The sequence below is a fragment of the Diachasmimorpha longicaudata genome, chromosome 1 (genome assembly GCF_034640455.1).
Source record: "Diachasmimorpha longicaudata isolate KC_UGA_2023 chromosome 1, iyDiaLong2, whole genome shotgun sequence".
NCBI classification, from domain to species: domain Eukaryota; kingdom Metazoa; phylum Arthropoda; class Insecta; order Hymenoptera; family Braconidae; genus Diachasmimorpha; species Diachasmimorpha longicaudata.
Window position 1 is genome coordinate 13,045,981 of NC_087225.1, and position 27,744 is coordinate 13,073,724.

General features: G+C 37.6%; 3 protein-coding genes and 2 long non-coding RNA genes across 17 annotated transcripts in view; 2 read left to right on the plus strand and 3 right to left on the minus strand.

Moving 5' to 3' along the window:
- The first annotated feature begins 17 nt into the window (after positions 1-17).
- Positions 18-17,369, plus strand: LOC135163484 (poly(A)-specific ribonuclease PARN-like). Of its 9 annotated transcripts, XM_064122966.1 has the most exons (11): positions 204-747; positions 853-1,066; positions 1,483-1,758; positions 1,927-2,209; positions 2,590-3,008; positions 3,196-3,251; positions 3,340-3,426; positions 3,885-4,095; positions 14,044-14,137; positions 15,867-15,928; positions 16,953-17,369. In XM_064122966.1, the coding sequence occupies exons 1-11, from the start codon at positions 729-731 to the stop codon at positions 16,954-16,956; spliced, it is 1,725 nt and encodes a 574-aa protein (XP_063979036.1). In that variant the 5' UTR covers positions 204-728; the 3' UTR covers positions 16,957-17,369. The 9 variants fall into 9 exon arrangements, 8 of the variants coding, with proteins under 8 accessions (XP_063979017.1, XP_063979036.1, XP_063979026.1 ...); XM_064122947.1 differs by lacking the exons at positions 14,044-14,137; positions 16,953-17,369 and adding an exon at positions 18-153 and having other exon boundaries at positions 536-747; positions 15,867-16,665; XR_010299133.1 differs by lacking the exon at positions 14,044-14,137 and having other exon boundaries at positions 3,885-4,124; positions 16,953-17,031.
- LOC135163519 (protein artichoke-like) lies at positions 5,410-8,081 on the minus strand. The gene is made up of 2 exons (XM_064123001.1): positions 7,683-8,081; positions 5,410-7,542 (listed from the first exon to the last, which is right to left on the minus strand). Exon 2 carries the CDS (start codon positions 7,514-7,516, stop codon positions 5,675-5,677), a length of 1,842 nt encoding a protein of 613 aa, XP_063979071.1. The 5' UTR covers positions 7,517-7,542; positions 7,683-8,081; the 3' UTR covers positions 5,410-5,674.
- LOC135163671 (uncharacterized) lies at positions 10,617-11,524 on the minus strand. The gene is made up of 2 exons (XR_010299170.1): positions 11,203-11,524; positions 10,617-10,840 (listed from the first exon to the last, which is right to left on the minus strand). It is a non-coding gene; the product is annotated as an uncharacterized LOC135163671 (long non-coding RNA).
- Positions 17,370-17,703: 334 nt separating the features above from the next.
- LOC135163672 (uncharacterized) overlaps positions 17,704-27,744 on the minus strand; it is a 48,077-nt gene continuing 38,036 nt past the window's right edge. Inside the window, exons 2-3 of the long non-coding RNA XR_010299171.1 lie at positions 25,685-25,742; positions 17,704-17,828 (exon numbers count right to left, since the gene is read on the minus strand). This is a non-coding gene — a long non-coding RNA (uncharacterized LOC135163672). The remainder of the gene's footprint in view (positions 17,829-25,684; positions 25,743-27,744) is intronic.
- The window catches only part of LOC135163535 (protein cortex-like), a 64,935-nt gene continuing 54,992 nt past the window's right edge, over positions 17,802-27,744 (plus strand). For all 5 annotated transcript variants that reach the window (XR_010299136.1, XR_010299134.1, XR_010299135.1 and 2 more), the window contains exon 1: positions 17,802-18,168. Coding sequence is in view for 2 of the 5 variants with exons in the window: in XM_064123047.1 (XP_063979117.1) it covers positions 17,998-18,168 (171 nt within the window). In the remaining 3 variants the exon portion in view is untranslated. The remainder of the gene's footprint in view (positions 18,169-27,744) is intronic.

Below are 27,744 nucleotides of genomic sequence, written 5' to 3' on the forward strand. Positions count from 1 at the left end.
GTCGACTGATTCATGCGAATGGACGCAACCACCGAGCGTTCACTTTTCACGTCCCTGTTACCGACTAAGCGACTGACGAAGATGGCGATGAAAACTGGCTTACCGATAGGACACCTGTGCCAGTGAAGGAGGACGCGTGGGGGGCGGAAAAAGGTAAGCTGATGATGCTCTATTTCCAAACGCCAAAAGAAAATTGCGACCTATTTTGTGTTTAATGAAGGCAGATTTATGGGCCTTTGTGATGATTGTGCAATTGACGCTCTAAATAACTTTATTCTCATCTGAAACAACGAATGAAAATAGCCGTAACGTCTGATGACGCCATCAAAGGTGTGAAGTATTAAAAACGAACGCAATTAATTATTTTTCAAGTATTTCCCTTCGAACTAACTTTTTTACAATATTTATAGGACTTCACGAGAGATTATCTTGCATATATTTTGGGGTTTTTCACAAATTTGGAAGTATTCGTTGAAAAATTGTTGGTGACGCCAACTGTTTTATCACGAAACTTTTAATAAGACCTTTGTTCCAGAGATGTCACTAGCGTCCTACGTATCATTACGAAGAATGGTTCGTGGTCCACTTCAGTGTCCGGCAATTATTTCTCCTTTGTCGGTTGTATTTACGTTTTGTTCGTATAAACAATCGTGCCCCTTGTTGTTTTTGGTGAGTGTAACGCATTGGGAATGATATTGAACTGATAGTACAGGTTTATTGTGATTATTATGGAGGTGACTCGTGAGAGTAAGTCAAAAACATTTTTTTGAGACAATGAAGTATTTTTTGAGGTTTTATGGACGTTTGTATCATTTATCGGACAAATAATAACCTGAATGTCTCTTGTTGAAGATTTTCAAGACGTTCTTCAGGAGCTTGATGATGTTCTTCCAAAAGCTACATTCCTGGGGATTGATAGCGAATTTACCGGGCTGAATTCTGGGCCGGAGGGTAAACCTTTCGATACACCTGCTCAATACTACGTCAAGTTGAGATCCGGCTGCATGGATTTTCTACTTGTACAGTTTGGACTCTCTGTGTTTACTCATGATGTTGCAACGAACAAGTGAGTATTTGTATTAACAGGAGGTTCAATGAATTGATGGAGAAAACCTACAATTTTATACGCTACACACCGGCCGGCACAGAATTATCAAGTTGAGAATGTTCAAGGACTTTGGTTATTTGTTTGTTTTGGAATTAAATGTTTTTGGCTTTTGTCGTTGAACATCCGACATCTTATTTCAATTATGTCGATCGGAATTGGGATTACGTATGGAGGGGTTTATACATGATGAGGTGAGGGTTAGGCTATTTAAATTAGGATTAGGTGATTTAGGTTATTTAAGTCACCTCTTACAAGCCAAAAAAGCACACAAGGAAAAGGAATAAAAGAAGAGAAAAAGAGCGAAGAGAGGGTAAAAAAATGGTTTGCAAAGTCTTTGAGTTCTTATTAATTCGGTTTTGAAAAATGTTTTTCAGGTACAGTCAGAGAACGTACAACTTCTACGTTTTCCCTCATCCTTTGAACAGAACAGCTCCGGATTGTCGCTTCATGTGTCAAGCATCGAGTATAGCATTCTTAGCTCGTCAGGGATTTGATTTTAATAAATTGTTCACGAAGGGGATTCCCTATTTAACGTCAATAGAGGAGGACAAGTTGGTCAAACGATATGAAGAGAAGCAGAAGATCAGGGGGGAGGGACTCGACATGATTTCGATATCGGAGGAAGACAAGCCTCAGATCAGTGAAATTTGGTAAGTTACAATATTATTGAAGAGAAACTGCAATGGAATTTGAAGGCCTTCGATCAATGAAAATAGACATCGAATATCCTCAATTACCACAAAGGGCCTTAAAAGTGCTTTTGATATATCATGAACAGAGTTGATCGTTTCCTAATTTCCATTTTGTTCCGTTCTCAGTAAAAGAATCGATGAATTCCTCAAATCGGAAGCCGAGGAGCTCGTGATTGAACGATGCAATGGTTACATAAGAAGATTAGCGCACCAAGAAGTCAGACAAAGATGGCCGAAGAAAATCCGTCTTGAGAGTAGAGTAGAGGGAGGATCTCAAAACTTGGTGGTGTACAGGATGGGGTCGAAGGAAGAAGAAGAGAAAAAGGAGAAGGAACGACAGAAGAAGGAGCGAATGGAGATAAAGGAAGCGGTGGGACTCAGTGCATTACTCAGAAAAATTGCAGACTCAGTAAGTATTCGCTTTATTCAGCTCACATGAGCATCACAGGGGCCAATATCCTCAAACAAATTCGAAACACTAATTCATAAAATATTCTCAAAATATTTTCAACACATCATGTTATTCGCAATACTTTGTTATAGGATGAATTTTACTATCGAAAAATTACTGATAATTTCATAGTCAAGTTCTACACCCTTTTCGACTCCTTTTAAAAAATGATATCGCTCTTTCATGCATTCGAAAAACTGTAATTAAATTAGAGTAACTGGCATTGATGTAATAATAGTGGTCCAACAGTTAGATAAACAGCTTAATCGTTGTAATCTCACAACATATGTAATTCTATACCGAGATCATTTTTTTCTTCAACTCATTTTTTCTTCAAGGAAAAATTGATAGTGGGCCACAATATGCTTCTGGATCTCTGTCACATAGTCCATCAGTTCTTCGGACCTCTTCCAGAAAGTTACTCAGAATTCAAATCTCTCATTCACGGGTTATTCCCAAAATTAATAGACACAAAGGTTATTTCTTCTCGAGCACCATTCAAAGACCTGATCCCATCGTCGATACTCAATCACATGCTGGAAACGGTGAACAAGGATCCCTTCTCAGTGCCTGAAATAACCGCGATTGACAACAGAAGCTATACGAAGGGCGACGCGGTTTATCATGAGGCTGGGTTCGATGCTTATGCCACTGGATTGTGTTTTGTGGCTATGGCAAATTATCTAGGATCTCAACAGACTACAAAAGTACATACTGTACTACCAGACTCAGAATTACTCCATCCTTTTATAAATAAGTGAGTACAAACTTATTGAATTTACTCAATGAAGCCTCTGGGAGTACTCTAATTTCGTTATTGTTAATGGCATTAATCTAACGATTCCGCTAGGCTGTAAATTCATGAATTTAACACTCTTTGAGACATAATTTGCAATATTGAAGGCATTGAGAAAAGCTACTTGACGGATTTTTTCGTCTTTCAGATTGCTAATAGTGAGACTGAAGGACTTTCCCTACATTAATCTGGTTGGGGCCGATCGTAAGTAGCAGGAGAAACAATATTCTATATAGTTAATATTTTTCACCTTTCGAAGATTTCTAATTTATTCAATTCCTTATTTTTACAGCAAACCCCAACCGAGATCATGTGTTCCATGTAACATTCCCGAAACATTGGAAGCTCAGTAATTTGTCTCAAACTTTCAATCCCTGGGGTGAGTATCATGAGACGCTCTAACCAAAAATAATTTCTCAATACTCCCTATCGTTAAGAAACACGATATCATAGTTATAACTTAATTGACCAAAATATCGCGAATTCTCAATCAAGACTTGGATGAAAATTTCATAAATTCTTTTTTTGTGCTAAATTTATTCTAGTCTACTAGGAAATTATTTATAAATACACCGCTGTCGTCTAGTGCTTCGAAGATATTTCCCGGAAAATTCACCTGTAAAATAAATTGAAACACCATTTTTAGCGCAGCGCTACTGAAATCCACATTATCCGTTGAGTATTCTTAAAAAATAGTTTCTTGAGATTGCTACACTTTCCCTCTACAACGTATAATAATACTTGACAACCACTCCACGGGTCCATTACTATTAGCATAAAAAAAATTCATCATTTCATCAGAGAAAAAACCTATAATTCCATTTAATTTTCCGGCAGGTGGTGTGTATGTATCATGGCTATCAGATACAACAGCCTACGTGGGTTTAAATCGTCGTGAACAGGCCCCCGGTCTCAGGAAGAAAGTCAAGAAAAACGGTCAACTCGGTGACTGTCAGATTCAAACGTACACGAGGCATCAGGCATCAACCGAGTCAATCAAAGATAATAATACAGAGGTCGATCGTAAACGGAAACAACCACCAACGGAGTAAGTCAATCAATCTGAATTTTATTGATGTAAGTACTTCAATAGAGAGAAAGAAAATCTCATCCTCTTCCCCTCACGCTTCTTCGCGATCAGCTGTAATTTATCTATTCCACTTTTTATCGTCGAGAAAATTTCCCATGGAAAGTGGTTCTCGATAATTGATCTTGGGAGCGATTGATCTCAAAATGATAATTCCCTCGGAATTTCTTTTGTATTCACGCAGTTGCAAAACGATGGAAATATCAGCTTGATCGACTCAAATTGCGTGTGAAATGTTCATTAAATATGCATCAATCGCGTAAATAAACTAGGGATGGCTTCGCAAAGGGGTACGTTCGTCATCCGTTGAAAATCGTATTAAAAATTATTGCGCAAAGTTTGAAGTTTGATATCAAAAGAAAATTATATCTTAACCATTTCCTATGGACATGATTTCCCGATTCCGCATTTTGGTAATTGCCACAGAGCGATACAAATCTTCCTAATGAAAGTTAGTTGGGCGAACGGGATTTTTGGGAATGTTTATCCTAATTTATGGAGATGCCGTGAACATGAACTTGATTATCGATTTATCAAAGGGCATGAATCGATCGAACGTTTTCTTCTACCCCCTCAATTTTTTTCTATTCTTAGATTTTATTGATGAGAGTATTCAAATATGTAAATCACATCCTTATTCTCTCTCTCCCTCTTTCTCTGTTCATTCATTCGTCACGATTAGGTACAATTTATACTTGCAGTCCGATTTTTGCAGTAGAGAAAGACTCAATTCTCTTCCTTCCTTTTCCATTTTGTTCTCTCCTAAACAAATTGACAAGGAAAATTGTTCAGACAACTAGCCTTTACTTGTCCGAATGTCTTAGTTGGGAATCGCGATAATAAGTTCACCATTATTTGCTAACCTGAGGTTATATACCTTCTTATTTCCTGTACATGTACCAGCATTTGCATAGTAGAAATCGCAAGGAGTTAATGCTCTTACTCTGACTCGTTACAGGTGAATTTTTATTTCAATTCATTTTTATCTCTTTGTATATTTAAGTTCGTTGATGGTAAAAATGTGATTTTTATGAATTTCGATTTAGTGGCCAAACGGCCACCAACGCATTTACTTAGTTTTAACAGAAATTGAACTGTCGACACTAGTGTAGTTGCAAGCGACTTCTTTATGATGTTGCTGAAGCGGTTTGTTAGATCTCTTCTTTAGATATTCAGGGTACTAGCTAACACTTGTACTGACATTTTTACTCAAGTTTATTCTCCATTTATTTCTTTGGGAAAGGTGTGAAAAATGGAACCCAGGGGAGGGCAGGATAAATAATACAACGAATTTTATTATTATCCACTCATTGATTGCAAATTTCGATTGGTCCGGTTTTTTTCTATTTTTCATCACATAAAATGGGGAAAGCTGTACAACGATCTAATATTTTTTGAGGATACAGTATTAATTCAGGCCGTTGTGAATGAAGTTTTATATTTCCGTTAAGCAGTGCCGTACATCGATATGAAATAGTGACTATAAAAAATTTAACAAATAACGTTCTTACATTCTGCAGTCAAATGAGATCAATGAATTCTAAACATCCGCAAACGCTCCGCCTTGGAGGATTTTGATAGGTGTATCAGCAATGGATACAAAACCACTCTGTGTTCCCAATCCGTATAGTGCACCATTCTCAAGACGTTCGAGGGGATTGTTAGATATATCAAGCTCTTGCAAATTTCCCAGATTCTTAGCTGCACCTTTCTTGATGCTCGTTATTTTGTTACCGCTCAACCTAAGTTTCAATAAATGCGGCAGACCGGAAAATGAATCTCCGTCAATCGTTGTAAACATATTATTCTCCAAATAAAGACTCGTAAGTAGAGATGCATTGAATGCACCCGGTGGAATTGTGGCAATTTTGTTATCGTGCAGAAACAGATTGAGTACTGCGACATCTGTGAAACTTCCTTCTTCAATAATTTCGATCTCATTTTCGTAGAGGTATATAAAAACTCCCAGTTTTCCCGTTAAATCGGAAAATGAATCTCTGGAGATCTTTTTAATTTTATTGTTATTCAGGTGAAGGGATTTTATCACGTTCAAACCTCTAAAGCATCCGAAATTCACTGTAACGATGCCATTGTGGGCAAGACGAAGGGTGATTAATTTTTCAAGGTCTTCAAAAGTTCCGGGATGAATTTCACTCAGTTGGTTGTAGGACAGATCGAGAGTATTCAGATTCTTTAAATCTCGAAGTGCATTCGCTGGTAGATCGGATACATTATTAAACGCAAGATTGACATAAAGGAGATCCTTTAAATTCTTCATAGAGTCTTCAGGAATGTCGTCGATAGCGTTTTGGTTGGCTGTCAACACCTGGAGAGTCGATGGTAGGGTTTTTGCAAAAGATAGGCTTTTCAGACGGTTCGTCGATGCTGCAAGATTGGTCAGTTTAGTTTTTTCCAAAGCCCCATCTTCAATTGTAGAAATGAAATTGTCGGCGATGACAATGGTCTTCAGATGGTCGTTCGCGATCACATCTTTCTTGATAGTCTGAATTTTATTCTTCCGAAGATAAACTTCAGTCAATCCTTTTGGCAGGTCGTTCAGGAGCTCTGGTGTGATATCAGTTATGTCATTCTCGCTGAAGTCGATTGAAAGAAAGGGAAAGGCGGATAGTTTGTACCAGTCTTTTTGGAATTTTTTGAGGCCCAACCCTGAGAGACTTAACTCTCGTTCTTCATGGTTGACAACGGCAGATGTGCAGTCAGCAAGTGCCTCATCCTTTTTTCGTTCCTCCACTGAGTTCACTATGCCATCAGCAGTTTTACATATTTTTACTAGTAAATTTGCATCCAACACCGGGGGGATTTCCGTTGTTGTGGGCTCCTCTGGTAATTCAGTCCGACGTGGTGGTTCCATCCTCTCCTTATATGGCTCACGACTAGCCGGATCCATGAAAACGCGTGTTGAAATACTGTGTAATGCGTTCCCTTCAGTTATGACGTCCACAGATTTCGTGAGCCCATAGAAAACTCCATCTTCCAGTTGCCTAAAGGCGTTATTTGACACGTTCAGACATTTCAGTTTATCCAACCCTACAAAAATATTGTCTTCCAATTCAGAAATCTTATTATCAGCCAGCGATAATGTTTCCAGTTGATCCAGTTTGGAGAAAATTAGAGCCGGAAGATTCTCGAGTTGATTATTATCGAGATTCAATCTTTGTACTCCTGATAAATTGTCAAAGACTTTTTCCTCAATTTTTTTCAGCTTCAAACCGGACAGGTCAAGATGGGGTGTATTATTCGTAGCCTTTATGGATCGTAGAATCCCATCGTCGATGTTCAGGAGATAGTTTCCGTGTTCAATTTCCTCTGCCGATATGTAGTCCACGGTGAAGGCTCCGATGAGGAGGATTATGTACCACATCTTTGTAGATTGAGCTTTTCTGAGATCTAGAAGTTAGACCGATGGAGTTTGATCAGTAAATCAGGATCAGACATTTTGTTGCGAAATTTCGTTCTAACTTCATTGGAATGTCACTACGAAAATATTTGATTTATGATTAATTTAGAAAATTAGAAATTTTACTCACATGTTCAGGGTGAACTCAGTATTACTCGGTTCGAGACCCGGATAAGAAGTGAAGCATTCTGACGCTTTCCCCTATATATACCCTCATCTTCAATGATTTATTTCACGTGTGGCGTTCATGTTTGTGCACCAGTGTTTGGTTTTCGAATTCTATTCTAGGTTTCGTAAACGCACGGTTTATGATTTTGCCAATTTTCAACTTTGCTGTCTTGCTATCATTAGAAAAATACACTAGCCCACGTAGGCCAATCTGGCATGTTTTGTACAGTTTTACAATAAAAAAAATTGGAGGCTTTTTTGGGAATAAATATTCACTAAATACTGCTGCGAGCAAAACTATCGAAACTTCACGTTGGAAGGTGGTGTCAGAAATTCCATGCAAAGGTTGGACTACTCCTGTTGATCTCACGCTTGCTTACATTGCATCATCACCCGAACCAGGAAGTTTGATACAAAAGTAACCTCACCTCTGTGTCTGCCTTTGCCGATCGCGTTGCATCTGTATGTGGAGTTCTTTTGCCTGTCATTGTTGCTATCTTACAAGTTCTCCGATTAAATTAGCAACAACCGTAGTATTTCTTCTTTTACTGAAGTAGTGACAGGGAATTGAGTCACATTCGCATTGTAAATTATAGCGATGATTGCGGGATAATAGCTCAGTTGGACTGGGCTTCAATGAATTTTAAATGCAATACTGATCAAAATTTTTTGATTACAGTGACATATTTTTTCAAATTATTCTCGATTAGGGCTTGGTAAAGTTCAGCGTAATATCAATTCAAGACTTTATTTGCATCTAATGAGAGTCAATTCTGATTCTATTCTGAAAGTCTCGGTACCGATCAGAATGATTGAATTCTTGATGCTAATTGTTCGTTAATGAATCCATAAAATTTAGTTAGTTGATTCCAGGTGGAACATGTACACGTGATAATCAACACCATTGTACTGACGATAAATCCCATAAAAACTCACATGAAGGAGATCGTTCAAATCTCTCACCTCTAACCTGTTTTTTCTATTTACCATTCAAAGCACCTCCTTTGAATCGCCGAATAATTTAAATTATCAAACGTGTGCACCCAATTATCGTACTCATTACGGCTACAAACGAGCCGACATATTGCACGTGTGAATAAACAAAAAAACAAAATGGTAAAACCTCGGGTTAAATTTTTTAACTTAGCTTGATTAGAATAATGCAACATGCCATTGGAATAACGTTCTGTAACACATTTAAATGGAAGTGAGAGAGAAAATAAAGAGCATACACTGGAATGCAAATGTCGACTTGAGGAGAGACGAGTACACGAGAATGAGTCACACGCGATTGGACACACGACGTTTCACTGATACCGGCTACGAGTTGGAACTCGAGCATTAATGTATCTTCTTTATTATTCATATCCTTGAGGTACAAAAGTATTCCTAATTAGTCTTGGGAATGATGGGCCTCCTGTCTGGCGCTCTCATTGCCGTCTTTGGTGTTTTTTATGTTCTTTTAATTTTTTCCCTTCATTATTTTGGAATGGGGAATATGATAATTCACTCAATCATTGGCACCTTGAAACAGAATTGGAATATAGGTAGAACTGAGTGGTTCAGTGGGGAAAGTGGTGTGTATCATAGGTTTTTTTTATTTTTTTATGGTAGTCGAAGGGTTGGGGGATTGATAAATTGAGTCTAATAGATTATAGAGTACGAGTCTCGTTAAATAATAAATGACTTTATTAGAAAGCTTTGGGGCGAAATAAATGAGGAAAGGATAACAATAAATACCTCGTTCGCGTACTAACAACAATGACAATAAAAAAATAAGGAGGAAGTTGGAGGTGATTTTGTATGGAAATAGTTGAGCGGGCGAAAAGAAACAAAAACAAATATTTTTTCAGTTGCATGAGAAAAAATTGATCTTGCTGAGTATATTTACTAACTACAAGAAAATTTACTTGGCATCAGCATGTCTTATGCAAATATTTATATACATTCACTTGTAGGAGGTAAATATACTTGGAAAAATAGACTTGAAGCGTTGACAAATAATTTCCGTGAATAATTTTCCCCCATTAAAAAATTTAATGAATGAAACACAAAATTGCAATTACTCTAAAATAATTCTCACATTCCCCTACGACATATTCACAGCAATTTTTCCTTCGTACGGATATCATCAATAGCATAGGCACTGTTACCCTGAAAATTTATTCGTGTACCATGATCTTTAACGAGTCCGTAACATCCCGGATCGCAACTGCAATCAGTGTCGATTGGACCAAGGCGTTTGTTACGTCCTAGGCGTTAGTGGGTTTTTCATTTAACGAGCGAGTCAAATGCGCGTGCCTCACTACATTTGTCTAAATGCATACACAAACCCCTTGCCAATGAAACATTAAACCAAAGAGAAAATAAAATGTTGCAAAAATAGTGAATAGTCGATGGTGTTTGTTGCAGATTAGAATAGGTCAGAAAGTCACACATTGTGTTAATGATACACCCACGTGCCTTCGTAATTATGGACAATCAAAGCGTGAGATAAATCCAGAACAATTCAACGAATCTCACAATCCTTAATCCCCTTGAATTATCCAGCGGTAGAATTATAAACAGCAGGAGAGTGAGCAAGCCGAGGATTTTGTGAAAATTATTTTGTTTTCCTTAACATGATCAGATGGGGGAAAAATTTCCGAAGAAATATCTATGAAAAATTTGATTGAATGCAACAAAGTCGGGGGTATTTTGAGTGGATTGTATCAGCTAAGGATTTGGGATTTTTTGAATGCAAATTTGAAAATATCTTTCGAACTAATGTACTGGTCGACGACAACCCCTCATTCTCATGAAAACTAAATTCATTACGGCCAGTGGGAATTCATTTATCAATTTCGAATAACCATTTATACCCCATTGACAACGGTTTATTAAGGGGTTACATGGGTTTCGTCGGGCAAAAAACGGCCTTTTTTCAATAATTTTTTTTGCATGTAAAAAATGAAATATTTAGATGAAACTTTTTATGATTTAAAAGATACATATTTAATAAACATTTTGTGAAATTTTCAAAAAAAAATATCAAGATGGCGGCCATTACGACGCCATTTCCGGCAGTCCCTCGGAAAAAAGGTGCCTCCGCGTTGTCAGCAGAACTTCTTTCAGGATTATCTGAAATGAACGGAAAAAATTCGTGTTTTAGTAAAGACAATAAACTAGGTATTGGACGAAGGAAAAAAAAAAAAAATGAAAATTCGATTTTTGGCAGACATTTTTATAAAAAAATGCAAATTTTGATGAAAATTTCTCGAAATTTTTCAATTTTTAAATAGTTGTAATTAAAAAAAAAAAAAATCCTTCGTTCAAGACCTTGTAAATAATATCTCGAAGACTTGTGTAAAATTTCATTAAGATCGGTTGAGTAGTTCGCGAGAAATCTTGACAACCGACTTTGAAAACATAGTTTTGAGAAAAACGCGTTCAAAGTTTTGGAGACAATAAGAGTGGGGAAAAAATTTTTTTTTTCAACTTACATTGAATCGTCGATTCCTGGGCCATAAAGTAGAGAACCTGCTGCAGCTGCAATGTCCAGGGCATCCTTTTGCTCCTGTCGATGACGAACTCTGGCTTATCTGGGCTCTAGACACTTTAAACGGCTCTAGACACTTTAAACGGCTCTAGACACTTTGAATTACCTGACCTGGAGCGTCCGTCTTTTCAGGGCTGTATCTCCGAAACTATTACTCGGATCAATTTGAAAATTTAGGACAATATTCTAGAGATGTTATAGAATTTAATTAGACAAAAAAAAAAAAATCGATTTTTTGAAACCGTGAAACCCATGTAACCCCTTAAGCTTTCAACGATAAAACAACTCACGCCCTTTCCGTCTTTCCTTCTCCCATCAGCGATTTTTCCATGCAAGATCATCGAGAAACATAAACAAAACGCCTGGAGAAAAATAATGTGCGAGAGCGTGGGATAAATCGGGAACAATTCTAGAGATCCAACAATTCTCGATTTAGTACAGAATAAGTGGGAAAATCGTTTGAGTGTATCTGCTATTAACTATAAAGTGACCTCAATAATTACCCATTTGTCCTTTATTCGCTAATTACATGGTTTGCAAAGAGGTTTCTTCATGTGCCTGAAGACCTGCTTGAATTTTTAATTGATTCCATTATGTGAAACAAAATTTTATTTTATTCAGACTTTTTTTAATACTTCATCCCGACATGTTGGAAAATTACCATCAAAGATGTGGGAAATAACGTTGGTTTTTATTTTATGAACATTTCACTCCTCACTACTGCTCATCGCTGAGATCTTTCTTGCGTGAAATAAAAGTCCAATAGCGTTGAAAAATTTACAAAAGCATGAAAGCTAGAAAGTTAAAAGTATTCAAACCGTGTAGAACTCATTACGCGCAATCCCTAGGGCGTAGCCCGAGATCCACCAGTGTATGTGGCAACCAGCAGCTGCAGTGCAAAATCCCGTCCACATATACCTACCTCCAATATACGTATGTAATACACTTTGAGGTTTACAGACAGAGACAGATACTCAGTTCCAACTTGTACATATTCACATTATGCATGGAAATCTCTTGCCACCGCGCCTTCTACCTTTCGCCTTTGGCCATACTCTCTTCTTATCGCTGATGCTTAATAACCAGCAATCATTAATGCGCCGGATTTCCTTCTCCTTTTGCTACGAAAATGCTCATGAATTTCGGAGATACACCTACAATCGGACACTACATTAATTAATTCATTCAACGACGTTGAATGCCCACTATGCGAGTGTCGAATCCCTTATGTGGGCAAAAAGTTCTACAAAAAACATAATCCGCAAGCAAAGTGAACTCAGAGATAAAGTTTATCACTTTTTTGTAAAATCCAGTTCTGTAAATTTAATTTATTTGTTCCGTTGACATTCTCAGAAATTTTAGGAACCAAAAAGTAGAAATCACCACCGAGGTAATCAGTCGGGAATTTTCTGGGAAATTTTCCTTCTACGGAAAAAATTACGTAACAATTTCGTTCTTCGTTGAGGGATCAATCTGGGAATTTACTCAATGTTGTGAACGCTTTTTCTTCTATTCCAATAAAACCTATTGGAAAATGATTTCTTGTTGTGGATTAGGTGACTTGTTCCCCAATTTTTATTGAACATAATCTTCGTGCGTATGAGACGTGTCATTTCAACTTGAAAACCCAGTATAGATTTTCAACATCCAGAAATTATTTTTCTGAGTTCGCTGTGATATTCTGCGCTGGTAATTGGATTTCTCTCAACTTTGCATCGCGCCATTCAATTGAAAGAATTTGTGGCCCGACAGATCTGAATGTATAATTCGATGATAAGTGAGAAAACCCCTAATGTTAGTGGTACAGATTGGAGACGTTGAGAAGGCGGGAATTCTCCCTGAGTGCTAACAGATATTCATATTGAAATGAGATTTTAACGTACATGAGTAATGTGATTATCCCCTGGAAGTGAGTTAGATGTGATAAGGCGCTGAAGCTCATTGGTAACATGAATTAGCGAGAGGCTGAAGAGTTGGCCGGTTTCACTGATAAGAATTCAAATGAGAGATCCACATGGTCTTGAGAATTGCGTGCTGATGACTCTGGGGGACGGGAAAAGGAGGAAGTGGAGTTATCAAGTTATGCGGTTAGATTGAGACAAAATGAAGGTGACAGAGCTGGTCAGAGCTGGTGTCGGGGTGTTTGATATATAAAGGCTGTTTGAGATGATTTGTTATTGTTGAGTTAGTGAAGAAGTAGAGCAGTGGAGATAATGACAGGGGTGGATGCAAAGTCGAGATATGTGGGTTTGCATATTACTTTACGAGCCCAAGTTTTCTCATGGTATATGTATCGTATTTTAATCTTTTGTCACGTCTTTTATTTTATTAGGGGTATGTACTTATCCCCTCGACGTTTTTTCACTGATATAATTGCTGGTCGTAAAGTTTAAATTTTTCGGTTGATTTTCTAATCCTCGTGGCGTGCGCTACTTCTAGTCAGCGGAGTTGTTTATGAAATTTGAATATCGAGAAATGCACCATAAAATATGTAATAATTTTTCTTTCAAAAAGTGAACAACGATGGCGCTTAAATTGTTTATTACAACGGCTTCACCCCCGATTTTTAAATCTGTTTCAATTGAAAAATCCGAAAGGTAATAAAACTCAGGGAAAAATTACGATTCCGAATGTCACTGAGTTTCCTGGAATTTTTACGTGCAGCTTGTTATAATGTTAATATACCGTAAGGGTAGAGCTCCGAGTATAGTCCGGAAATTTTTTTTCTGTCGGAAATTCTTCGGAGTTTATGGAATAGACCAAGTGTATTTTTTTCGTCACTCAGGTCCGATAAGTGGTACTTGCAGTGGCTGTGTTCAGCCGTGTGGTGGGGTAAATGGTGTACACCAGGACGATACCGTAAAACGAGAGCAGGTATGGTAAGTGACTCTTACCGCTCCTTGGTCCGTAAAATCATACAGTTACTAAATGCATAACCCACATAACTTTTGTACAAGAGTACCATGAACTGAGCCGTTATGGCTGTGGCTTCACTGGATCTGGCCAGTATGGCCGTCGTTTGGATGTGCAATTGAGCGATTCAGTTCTTCCCTTTCCTCCCTTCTTGCACAATCAACCATTTTTTGGATGGATGTGAGACGACCTCGTCTTCCGAATACAAAAAATTCCGGGGCACCAGCTCTGAAACTTCTCGAAAATTTTGCAATTAATTCAAGCAAAATGGCGAATCATCCTCTTGTATAAATAAACGCAAGAGGGTAGGCTAAGGGAAAAATGAAAGGAAGAACACCAGTCTTGGTGGACAGATTTACATGCAATGAAGGTAGAGAAGAGTGACGAGAAATTAATGTTGGCAGGCAGGATGCTATGGCTCCTGGCAACCCGCTGGTATCCCCTCGTTTCCACCTACTATTCATTCGCTTCACCATGAAAAACCCGCTAATTCAACGTTCAAGGTGTTCATGCTGCATTTCCCTCCTTCAAAAGAATAAAAAGAGAATAATAAAAAACACAGAGCAAAAGAAAAATAAATTATTCTCGCTCGAGCTTATATTCACGGCCTTCATCCACTCATTTTAGTTTCTTTACTCCAGTGACTCTCTTGATATCAACTTCACCTAAGAGCTGACCGTTTATTTACTTATTTTCATTTACTTCAGTGCGTTGATCATCTAAATTGCGTACAATGAATCCACAATTATTCTGGGAATAGGCAATGAAAAAACATTGTTTCTAGTAGTTACAGAAGTTTTATTCCTCCTCACAAGTGGTGAACAGATATTTAGTTAAAATAATTTTTTTCCGTGAAATTTACCAGATCTTTTTGTCCGGCCACTGAAGAAAAATATCCTTATAATTTATAGACCTTTTGAAATCCTTACATTGGACCGCGAATATGCGAAAATTTCGGTGCTCTTGTAGTAACCGCTCATAAACTATCATGTGAAGCGGTAGCTGTGTGGAGTGCACGCGAATCATCTTTCAGCGATCGGTAAACATCACTAGTACCAGTGGTGAATTTCATGAATATTCATAAACGATAATTTGTCGGTTAATTCCTCTATTGGGATAGTTATAGCGTGCTTGCTTCAACTTTGGATGTGGTTGCTTCATGTTGCGTCTTCGCTTGAATATTTCCACACCGTCGGGTTCGGTTTTTCGTTTTGATCAATTGCTTTTTGAATTATGCGTTCAAAGTACATGGTTCCACGGGTCGTTGGACGAGGTTGTTGAACGTTGGGGGGTTTCATAATTCACGCAAATATTCTGGATACATGGAAATTGCTGAGGTAGATGAGAGGGAATTTTTTTTTCAATTAAATATGCAGGAGAGGAATAAATTGAGATGAGAGGAATAAATCGTGATTTTTTTATTCAGGTGGTCATCAATGGTTTAGATGATGTTTTCATGGATTCAGGAGGGGATAAGATTTTTCTTGCTGTGGAGAAAATCCCATATCGAAATTTCATTTTGATTTTTTTTCTCAGGGATATTGATATTGTTAAAACTGTACTTCAATTATTTTTAATTAACATTTTAAATATGTGTGAAATGTATCACTGAAGCATTTACAAGAGGTTTACTTGAATCATCAAGACCTCTTGATCATGTAAAAATGACATTCGCCCCCATTACGTTTGTTTCAGGAGTTCTGGAGTGAAAGACAACACTTCCCGATCCGACACCGATGGTTGGGAGTTCGCATCAGGTAATCCTCAGGACCGCCAAAAGCCCCAAAAATTCGTAACTCAACCGACTTTCTCCCAGAGATTTTTCAAACTGCTCTTCATCCTCCTCTTCATCCTTTCTCTCTCTTACAATCTCCTCAACATCCCTTTGTACCTTTATCTTTACGAACTTCACAACCAACTACTTCTCTATAAACCCCCAGGGCTGGATAAGACACTTATGGCCCCACTGAATATGTAGTGGCCCGAAGAAACGTGAATGCAAAAAAAAAACGATACAGATAAGACAATAATTAAGTGCGAGCAGGAGAAAGGTTAATTGAGAAATGCGACGGTTGTTTATCCTGTTATATGCAGTGTTACTGTGTCGTTTTGTGCTTTAAATAGGGACTGAGTTCAATGAGTTGTTAAGAGTCTCTCTCGAACTGTCTTAATCACCGTTACTGGCGACGGGAGACATCGATTAATTGCTGTGATTAGAAACGCCTGTGATAGACAGCGGATTAATAACTTTAAAATTCAACAAATCACAACAAACTGGCTCTTTCTTTTCTATTGCTTTTTATTTTGATTTTTCTCGCATTTTTTTTCCTCACAAGACGCTAGTACTGACAGAAGATCCCTTGACAGACATGACATAATATTCCATTAAGATGACAAAAATAATAGTGTAATTCCATTTCTCATTGTAGGTGTCATTGACTATTTAAAACAAAGTATTTACAGTGAAAACATTAATTTTTTATAGGCCGTCACATTAGCTTGTTCAGTCAAAACTTTCTCGTTGTACAAAGCGACATAGCCAATCGAGGATTACCACAAAACGAAAGCAATTTTGCATTTTTTTCTCTGCTTTCTTTTTTTATCGCATGTAAACGTAAATAAATTTGACAGTTCTTCTTGTGTAAACTGCGCTGCATTATTCTAACATTCTCATGTGATACAAAAACCCGAGGCTCATAAAACTAGCTATTCACGACTAATAAATTTCGTGGGTTATGACATAAGTGCATAAACCAGTGTTTTCTTTTTTTTTTTCTTCAGGTAAACGAAGACGGAAGCGTGGCAAGGGTGCGGTCACGGAAAACGAGAAGGACGCAGAGCCAGGTGGCGGGAAACCATTCGACGAGGCCTCTTGGGAGTAACACTGAAAAACAAGGCAAATTTAACACAATAATTAACACCAGAATTATGGTTAGACACTCAGTTATTCAGTGATTAATACAATTTTTACTTATTCGATTGTAAAGTGGGCTCAACTGAGACGTACAATTTTTTTCATTTATACCATAAAACGATTTATTGTCTAATTACCATGGGAAAGGTGTAAAGGAATTGCGAGAGTATTTTTTGTGGCGATGTTGTACACTAGAAAGAAATCTGACAGTTTTTCTAATCAATACTTAACAAAATAAAGTTTTCTTCCGTGAATTGTCAAGTTCTGGAAGGAAATATTGAGAATCTGTTTGTGTTGATAATCCTCCTATTCCTAAACTACTCTTGAAACAAATCCTTTTAAATCCTCATTCTAGATAAAATGGTAATTTTTTTTGTTGCCATTTTGTTTTCCTGTAGGAAGAATATTTGAATATTTTCTTCGAAGCTCAAAGCTTAGGATCAATTGGACAATAACTCGACAAGTGCGGTAATGTGCTATTTTATGAAGTGATTAAAGTGAAAAAAATTAAAGAATTTATTTTAAATTCTTTACCTGCAGTTTATTCAATCATCAAAAGAATAAGGAATAGAATGAAACATTTTCGAAGCTTAATAAATTCAACCGTGTGGTATTTACCTTGCTTTATATCGCCTATTCATTGTTATGTTTACAGCTTTTGTTTTGATGAGCGGCTTCTTATCGTCCCATTGTCCCCTGTCCTCAGTATCTCCGCGCTTCCTCAACCGTTCACACGACTTTACCTTTTAAACAGAATATTATTTGAGTGACCAAGTATAATTGACAATAATTTATCCAGTTTTTATCAATTGATAACCAGTCGCGAGTTAGTTCGTTTCATAGTTATGTGTTCGATGTTGTGAGTGATTCGATTCTGTGAGTGATTAGTGAGTTTGATGTTGTGAGTGATTAATGTGGTGTTGTAATGATCGTTCCAAAATGTTGAGAAGAGTTTTGGATCGTCAGAATGAGCGTCGAAGAGCGTTGCAGAATGAGGCGATCGAGGGAACGAGTACTCCACGACGTGGAAGCTACATAGACCTCCCTAGAATTCGGTTGGTGGATAAGCAGTCGACGAAAGTAGTGAGTCTGAGTTTATGCAATTGTTGTTGAAGATCGTTGGACACTTTTGGGATTTCTAAGGGCATTGCGTTTATTTGAACGGCAAGGCACATGCCGCATAGAAACCCCATCTCTGCCTCAACTTTCTGATGAATTCCTAATCGTTAAAAACAAAAAACAAGCGACGAAAACTGGACAACATTAGTTAGTTGAGGAAGACCTGCCGATCGTGGCAGGAGAAATAATGCGACAACATGAGACATTTAGAAAATCGACTCATGTTTATTTCCTCCTATTAAAAATACCCTTTTCGCCCCCAATTAAATCGCGTTCGGAATCTGGCGATCTCAGCGTATGATTTTTTACACAAAAGAAATCACTGTGAATTTTTTTTGTTGTAAATCGCTGATTTAGCGTCTAAAATCCCACGTCGGCAATTTTTTCGGCGAATACCTGAAGTCTTTTTGTAAAGTTTGGATTATTTCCATTATCTTCACAAAAAAAAATAGTTTCCTGTGCGAAGGTTTTTTGTTTTGTTGGAATTGAATATTTTTTCTAAAAAATTCAGCCATCATTTTCTCTCCCCACTTATCCACAAATTATTTTCCCTCTCGAATCGATCAGTTTTCTATGGAATATACACTGTAATAATAATATTGCTGTGGGGATGGAAAAGTGTGCGGTAACGAGCGATCGTAAAGGAAGCGTGAGGGAACGTAGATGGGCGGAGAATGGGTAAAAAACATCCAAAGAGAGTAACAACAACAACAATAAAACAACATCCAATATAAAAATATATTCCACCTATCTCACTTCCTTTCAAAGCGCCTCACCGGGTGATACAAATCGAGTAATAAATAATAACAATAAACAGAGTCGATAGACAAGGCGCAGTGTGTGGTTGTATACTTTCTATCTACAATAGAAGCTGTTGGGGAGCGATAAACTATCGTCCAGTTTAAACGACCAGGCGAGTTGAATCGGCCTCGGACGATTGTTTATCGGTCAATTACAAGTCGATCTAACGTAGTATTCAACGATGGCTGTTTGACTCATGCGTGACGTTGCATCCCTCTTATTTTTTCGTCTTTTATCCATCGAACAATATCATTGAAAAATGTAAAGTAATTTCTCTCCATTCGTTGATATTCATGAAGTAGTTTACATGGAATATTGAGGGGATTGATAGATCGGGCAATTTATTTTTTCATTTGCTGTTGACTCCGGTAATTGTCATTTTCTGGACTTGGTGGGTAAATTTGGATCATTCATCGAATAAAAGTAAAACACATAATTATTAAACGAAAGGGTGATTTTAATGTCGCTTCGTTGCATGAAATAGATCGCTTTTGACTTGAATGATAAATTCACATTCCGTGAAAAATACTTAACGGACCTAATGATGAAATCTACTATTCCCTCACTATCACACACTCCTGCATTGCTTTTCAAGTTGAAAATTTTTTTTTCTCAATCCAGCATCGTAAAAACCTCAATTTCCTCAATCAATAAATCCCGAACATAAAGACAAGAAGTTCTAATAGACTCTCCATAATTACCCGATTATAAAATCCCAGTTCTACTTAATAATTGCCTTCTCCCCGAGCACCACGATGTTTCCAAACGCGTCTACAGCACAACACCAAGGCCTTCATACTTTACTCGAGATTAATCCCGATGAATTACTGTTTTAAACGCGATAGTAAGCAGTAAAGGTTTCACTCTATCCCCAAGCATGATGAAAAAGAAGAGAGATAGAGGGGCTAGGGGGTTGGTGAGGGGAGATGTACTGCATATTCCAGGTACAAATATACATGTATAGACAATTTCAAACTCTAACTAAACTCGTACCTGTGTTGCATATAATCGATGAATCTGCGATAAGATTGAGCGCAAAGTTGAGGTGGGGTTTGGTGAGACCCCGAAGGGAAACTCAATTAAATCGAATTGCATCGATGCGATGACTCGCGAATTTCACGCCGAGAATTCGATCTGACTAGAATACACTCTTTCCACTCGCAATCAATTTTTTAATCTCATTTTTTTTCCCATCCACCTCTTATTATTTTTGTCTTATTTTCCATTACATTTGAAGGGAATTTCTTATTTCCTCTTTCCATATTGGATGCATATATATAATATAAAGTTTTAATCAATGCGCACGTCATGAAAATATAATAAATCCATTTGGTCTGGAATATATGGATTAACCACTGATCGAATCCTTAATTGCAAATTATTTATTAAAAAAAAACAAATAACGGTGGCTCGGGGGTAATGAGAGGGAAAAAAAATGAGAGAGGACTGCTGAGGTGTGTTCAGGGTCTTTCACGCTTATCGGAACGTCTTTCCAGCGGGCTCGTTAACGGCGCCTCGTAATTGTGCTGGAATGCTACAATGTTTCTTGGTTTATGGTTATTATTTGGTTTGGGAAATGGCACCTCGGGCGGTGGGAGTGCGTTCATCGTGGTGCTGGCATTATTTGCCATTTAATTTGATATTTGATATTCATCACATTTCATCTATTGCTTTTCAAAGTATTGGAAAACTTGGAGAGATGCAATTTTGAACGGAGACGGGCCGAAAGAATAGAGTATTGTGAGAATGAATATATTGCGTTGTTGGTGAGAGCCCTGGAAATTACATGCGCTAGGTGCATTATTACATTGATAATTTTCGGAAAAATGACGTGACAATTTTCCATTTTGTTCGATATCGAATCGTCTCGTTATCAGAATATTATCCTAAAATATGAAAATAACATTCATTACCTTGTCCAATGTTTTGTGGATGCTGCTGGAGTCAACTTGGGACTTAGCAGGCCAGTAGGATTTTCCCAACAGCCACCACAGGACCACTAAGGCCCAAATCAACTTCCAGCACGCCAAGAAACTCGTTCTCACCTCTAAAAACAAATTTCACACTCCAGGGAATATTCAGCATTAACTCCACTCTCCGGGACACAGCACATTATTATAAAAATATTTTTTAACTCATTTAAATCTCGAAGCTATTTTCTGTACATAATGTGACCATGCTGGAGTCAGATTCACATTGGAGATAGCCACCAAAGAAACTGGTCGACTACAGTTGGCACGATTATGGTACGGTATCGTTTGCGATTATCAGAAGGAGAGTTTCAGGATATTTCCAACGCCGTATATACACTCCATGGATATTTTATTGCACGTGACACAAAACGCACTTACGAGTCTCTCAGACTTAGTATCAAAAGCCCCTCTGATTCAAGTGCTGCATCTGTATGGTTGGCTGAGTGTATGGAAGAAAACGATGGTACACTTAGGACTAAATTCTCTATACCAATGACATAAACATAAATGTTAGGGAGACTATATCTCTATGGAGGGCGATAACGTACTTCTGGGTATAATAAAGAGGTTACAGGTTTATTCAGAAGTGTCGTGGGTAAATCCCTCCTCGATAACTTGAGGGATAAGCTGGGAAATTGAGAAGAGTGGAGGGATATCAACGAGTGTAGGTGCTGGGTATTTGTCCTGTGAAGATGTAGCTATTTTAGTTGTTTGGCTTTTTGCGGAAATAGAAGCAGAGAAAACGATCTGTTTTGGACTCAAAAGCATTTTACAATGCTTTTGCAATGGGGAATTGATTTTAAATCAAAGATGTACTTAATTTGAAAAATGATATTTGCAAATCATCGCTAACTGCAGACTCCTCTCCCGCCCTTAATTGTAATATTTAAAAGCACCCAACGGTTCTTACTCTCACCCTCTTTCTATCAAAATGTAAAACCGTGCAGGGGTGACGCTGAGGGGGGTAGAAAAGTCTTTGCCTCAGGTGGACCGTGAGAACATTGTCCTGTTTAAATTGGGGTGGAGGTCCAAGGTCCTTGATTTCATCATCGAATGGTATATTTTCTAACACTGAATATCAACTATTCGCAATTTCTCTTCATTCAAATCTCAATTTTACAAAATTTTATTTCTCCACAAAGTCACCGTCGTAACAAAGTTCAAAACACCACCAGATAATCCCTATAATAATCTTGTAAATCGAAATTTATCCTCTCATCTCCTCATCTAAATTCCCAATGATCATTCAATGACATCGGAAAGCCCTCACCAACTCCCTCTCATTCCAGAAAATTAGCTGATAAATAATCATTTATGGGCAATGAATTATTCGCGCTTCTAATTGACAGGTTTTACGGATCAATTTGTGAGGGGTTGTTGCTGCTGGGGGGCGGAGTCGACAATCGTTTTTGGCATGAAAACCGGTAGCTTAACGTTTGGGTGGGGCACCTTCGGGAACTTTAGAAAAAGAATGTTAAAAAAGTGGATAAAAGAGGCTAATAAGGAGGTGAAAGCGGGAGGTGGGAGGGGTGGACGAGGAGGCGGTTTAGAACGGGGAGGTAAGGGGGTAGGAGGAGGATGAAGAGAAAAAAAAATTGGAGGTATAAAAAAATGGTGGAAGGAGTGGAGGGATGTCATTAACATAACTGCGGAATCCCTGGGCGTTTATTCGCTTCGCTACTGCGTCTCTTGCTGTGCTTATTATCCGTTTTCACCGTATGCGCCTATCTTCGAGGCCTGCACCAGTATATACCCGTAGTTACCTATCGGGTTTACTTACGATTATGGTCAGGATTCGAGCATTACTAGACACGGAACGATTGTACATAAATATATGAAAATGTCGTCTTGAATAGTGTTTAGTTGTTGGTGAGACTAAATGTTGGGTGTATTGAATTGTTTTTATGAGTATTATTATTTAGAAATTGCTTTTGTATGGTGTAATGGGAGAGGTTGATGGCTGGTAAATTGTTGCAAGGTGGATAATATCAGTTTTATGATGTTTATTTTGTTTAATTTTCCATGGGAAATTGAGTAACATGATTTTGTTGAGGATTCAGAGATGTTTTAGAGGAGAGAAACTGGTTGAAAATTGTTTTATGGAGGTTTTACGAACCGACGTTTTTGTGGATGATTTAATTGTCGAGGTATGCGAATAATGATCATGATTTTCTCAATATAAAACCGGATAAGGGTATAGGGAAAGGACGTTTTTCTTAGGAGAATTAATATATTGATTTTTTTTTTGAGATAAAGTAATGAATAAAAAATTGGCCTTTCAAATTCAATGACATGGGACGACAGTAAGGGAAATGGGTACACAAATTATGGCATGTTAGGAAGAGATTCCGTAGAAATTCCTTAAAATTTTTGTTATTTTTCATCCAATATTCCTCTTCGCGTGAAAAATAAGGAAAAATTGGGAGCAGAAAGCTCTTGCGCTTTAGGATGCCATATTCATGTACTCCTTATACAATTCATATCCCTCTACCTAAGATGATCTTCTCCATAGTCTCATCATCGACGCAAGCGCACACCCCGCATCCCCCCGAACTGGCGCGGGGGAAAATTCCATGACCCCTACTCCGTTTTCCATCTCACCATTCACTCACTTTCCCGGCTTTTCTCGCACTGAACACCTCGTTTCAAAAATGTCACCACACATAACCTCACTGTACCATTTGAAGCACTTTTCACCCCTGGAATTTTAACGAAAGGATGAAATAAGCGTTGAAAAACCTTAAAAACACGTCGTTGCGCCCGGGGAATTTAACTTCGACTGCAAAAGCTTCAGCGCATAGCCCACGCATCTTTTTTTTTTTCCAACGCACCTCGGGGATAAAATGAGACGTGCTATCCAATCAATGTGTGTGCATGTGATATTGTTGTGAGTGTACTGGTGAGTTGGTTATCGTGTACGTGAGGATGGAAAAAAGGGTTGATGCAAGGGAGGTACAGTGAGGGTGAAACATTGGGGTGTATATAACAAAAAAAAAATAAATAAAAGAAAGTGAATGAGAAAAAATGAGAGTGGGGATGATGGTAAAAATCGATGGAGCTAGCAACCCTTTTTCCACCCTTTATCGAGGGCTGTTCTTGTGCTGTCTCTGTTGCCAGAGAGTCCCCTGGGGCGGCTGTGGGCCTGGCCACACCCTTCCTTTCATCCCCTCAACGTCGACCTATGAGATGCGTAGAATTGCGAGTATGGCGGATGTTAGGAGTCTCGTGTTTCTGGGGAATAAAGAAAAGGGGTTGAAACTCACGATAGCAAAGAGTCAGGGGATGATTGTCCGGAGGGATATGGGCGGGTGGAATTCGTGAGAAAGTTTTTATTGAAGTTTTTAGAGGGAGCAGAAGAAAGTTTGGGATAGAGAAGTTGTGAGACTGGTTGAGGTGGATTTTGTTTTGTTGGTGATTCTGGGATTATGTGGGGAATGGAGGGATTTAACGAAAAAAAGATGAATCTCGCTTGCGTGGAACAAAATCTGACATGAAGGTCTTCTGATGATTTAAAAGTTTAAAGGGGAGACGACAGGGTGAGAAGGAACGGATGCGATAATTCGTAAAATTCCAGTTTTGATTCACATTTTTTATCAATTTTTACCGCACTCCTACTTTTTTTTTCTTCGAATTTTCATTGAATTTTCCTTTGTATTTGTCGGTAGCGAATCTATGGTGAAAATGCACAATTAATTTCTGAGTTTCTGTATTCTTGAGGCCGTTGAACTTCTAGGTTTATGGGCCGTTATCCCTTTTAATTGAGACGTTTTATTTATTATAAGGTAAATAATCCCTTGTAATGGAGTAAAAAAACTGGCCGTTATCCTTCTTAATTGGGATATTTCGTATAATAGCAGGAGTCGATCGTAAAAATTATAAAATTACAGGGTATTTTTTTGAGCTCCCACTGATTGGTAGTCATTTTTGCTTAAGTTTCAATTCGAAGTTTAATTTGTTCTGGAGAGAAAATTTTTGCAATTGACCTGAAGGTCATGAGGCCCAGCTGAAGTGAATTTTTACTAAGAAGGTACGAGAAAAATCAGTCTCCATTGCTGAGAAATTATACGAAATGCCGGAGCAATTATTCACGTTCCGAGATATTTTTATGGCTTGCAGAGGGTAAATACGATAGTTTAAAAAAACAACACGAACAATCGACGCGTTTAAAAAATTATCCTGGGCCACCGGAGTAAAATTTACTATGATCCTTTTACCTTTTCACTTTTTTTTCTTCTTAACTTAAAATTCAAGCACTGAAGGTTGGGTTTCGTCCACAATTAGTTAACTTGTTCGGTAATTTTCGCTATCGTAATTGAGAAAACTCTGAGAATGTTCATCAGAGAAACGAGGAAGACAGTGAAATGCTACCTGACAAGAGTGGGCGATATACAACAGACGCGGAGGAAGTAGTGGCGGTGTATGAAGCACCTGCACTACTTGTGATTAGTACCGGTGTCCTGTCCTCATGACTATGCGCTCACCCATTACCAGAAATTTGTGGAAATGGGCCTTCGAATATTTGCAATTTTTTTCATTTTATTACCGAACCATCGTTTCCTAAATTTTGTCACCAATTTTATCATGAAAAATATAGTAATTTTGTTTCTAAAATACTTTAGTTTTCGGATGATTGATTAAAATACTTAGTGCCATATTTACTACTGAAATTTCACTCTGAAGAATTGATAAAAATGCTGGTCATTCACCTCTCTCTCCTCACCGAATGTCGGGCCTCCTAGGCAGGACAGTCCAGGTCGTCTATGCCTATAACCAGAAAGATAAAAAAAACTAATGAGTAAAGCAAAATCGTTCGATGAATGAAGCAATTACATTTTATCCACAAGAAATAGCCACACCATAAGCTCATTTTATTCTACAAAATTTACCGAGTCACGGATTTGTCATTAACTTGCTGAGAAAAGCGATTGTCACGGTGAATTATCTAATGCAAAAGCCTTCGTATTTTAAATAAAAAAAAAAAATTCGATAAGAAGCCGTTCATTAATGAAGAAAATTCATTCAAGTTTATGGGAGGGGCGTGGCATTATCATAAACACTCGACATTGCTATCAGCCACGACAATGCTCACCAGAATTACCATGTACACAATGAGAATGAACAGTGTTGGGTATTATATATAATCCTGGTGTGGTCAAGCCTAGTAGGTTTGATGCTCGACGGGGAGATTTCACGAGGGAAATGACCGGGGACACTTGGATTTTCGTTCCGTAAATGGTGAGAGGAAGAAAAGTGGGCAGAAGGAGGAGGACACGTTGTCGAGAGTTGAAGCGAGTGATTTAGCGATCGGTGGCTCTATCCCTGGCGCGCCCTAGCATGTCTACGATGTTACTTATTTCTGTCATGTTCCTAGAGCAATTTGGAGTTACTCGAGTGGAGATAACGAGCTTCGTTCCAGTCAAAATCCATTTTACTACCGATTTTTTTTTACATTTTTCGATGACTTTTCAAAGTTGGGGCCAGTTTTTCTCTAGTCCGATGAAAAAAAAAATCTGATTTTTATTTTCTTCATTTTTCCATATCCAATCAAGGATTTCTAATTAATTTTATCAAGATATAAAAATCTAGGGTAACGATAGAGGTTTTTTATCGTGATAAAAAAATATTGGGTATTAAATCCAAGTTTTCAAAATTATTAATGATATTTCATTTGAAATTGATGAATAATTGAGTCATAGATTCAGTAACTTTTCATTATCATATTTGTCGAGTAAATTGCGTGAGAAACATTTGAAAATATCGCAAATATTCAGCGTCATTAATTTTTTTTTTTCAACAAATTTATCATCAAAGGAAGTCATAAATTTCACGTCTATGTTTTTCTAGAAATTATTAAAACATCGAAAAAATGAAGTGAATATATTCTTTAATTGAATTTGAATTAATTTGAAACTCTAATAAGCTATGAAATTTATTTTATTTTTCATTGAAACTAGTTGGATTAACTTGATGTCAGCACCAAACTGGAAAGTTTATAAACATATTTCCCTCAAATTGAATCCAATGTCACTCAGTGGAGAATTCCTATTAAGCTCTCCATGAAATTCCATTTCACTTAATAGTGTTATCGCTCATTCCCAAGTTATTTTAACGCACTCACCATAAATTGACTTAATCCAATCGGATTATGACATAAGCATTTCCGGCAAATCCATCCATTCCTTCAGCTAGTTGATTTTTTATTGAGCTATTTGCTAGTGTGCAACCCTATTTTTTTACTCCATTTATTTACCCATTAATATTTCAAATCACGAAGAGAATTATTTTTCCACATCAGATTATCGTAAACATCACAATTATATCATCATTAAAATTCAGCGGATGTGTTTGTTATTCATGAATATTCTCAATTATTCATTGCAAAATGATCGTGATAAAATATATCAAATATTTAATACCCTTCTTTGATTATTTAATATGTAAAATCTTGAGAACCACTGTTAGGTAGCACAACAGCATAAGTAAAGTACTTTGTGGTGGTTGAGAGATAAGGTTGGTTCGTGATGCTGGGTAAACCAAGGGGCTTCTCAACATCACAGATACGCATCTCTCTCCTACTCCGAATTAATAAATAATAATGCAATATATCGTATAGCCTCGCTCGTTGACCACATGAGCCATTTCTCGTGCATTCAGTTATGCCGTTGTACCGGATTTTTATGTGAATTTTTGGATACCATATGCGTGATTAATAATTATGATTGAATTTGAAAAACGATATGCGTTATAATAATTCATGGACTTATCC

What these genes read in the sequence shown, in the direction of transcription:
- LOC135163484 (XM_064122947.1), top strand. An exon ending in TAATCTGGTTGGGGCCGATC is followed by an intron (nt 3,252 to 3,339) that starts GTAAGTAGCAGG and finishes TTATTTTTACAG; the next exon opens with CAAACCCCAACCGAGATCAT. An exon ending in TCAAACTTTCAATCCCTGGG is followed by an intron (nt 3,427 to 3,884) that starts GTGAGTATCATG and finishes ATTTTCCGGCAG; the next exon opens with GTGGTGTGTATGTATCATGG.
- LOC135163519 (XM_064123001.1), bottom strand. Translation starts at nt 7,516, where the DNA reads ATGTGGTACATAATCCTCCTCATCGGAGCCTTCACCGTGGACTACATA.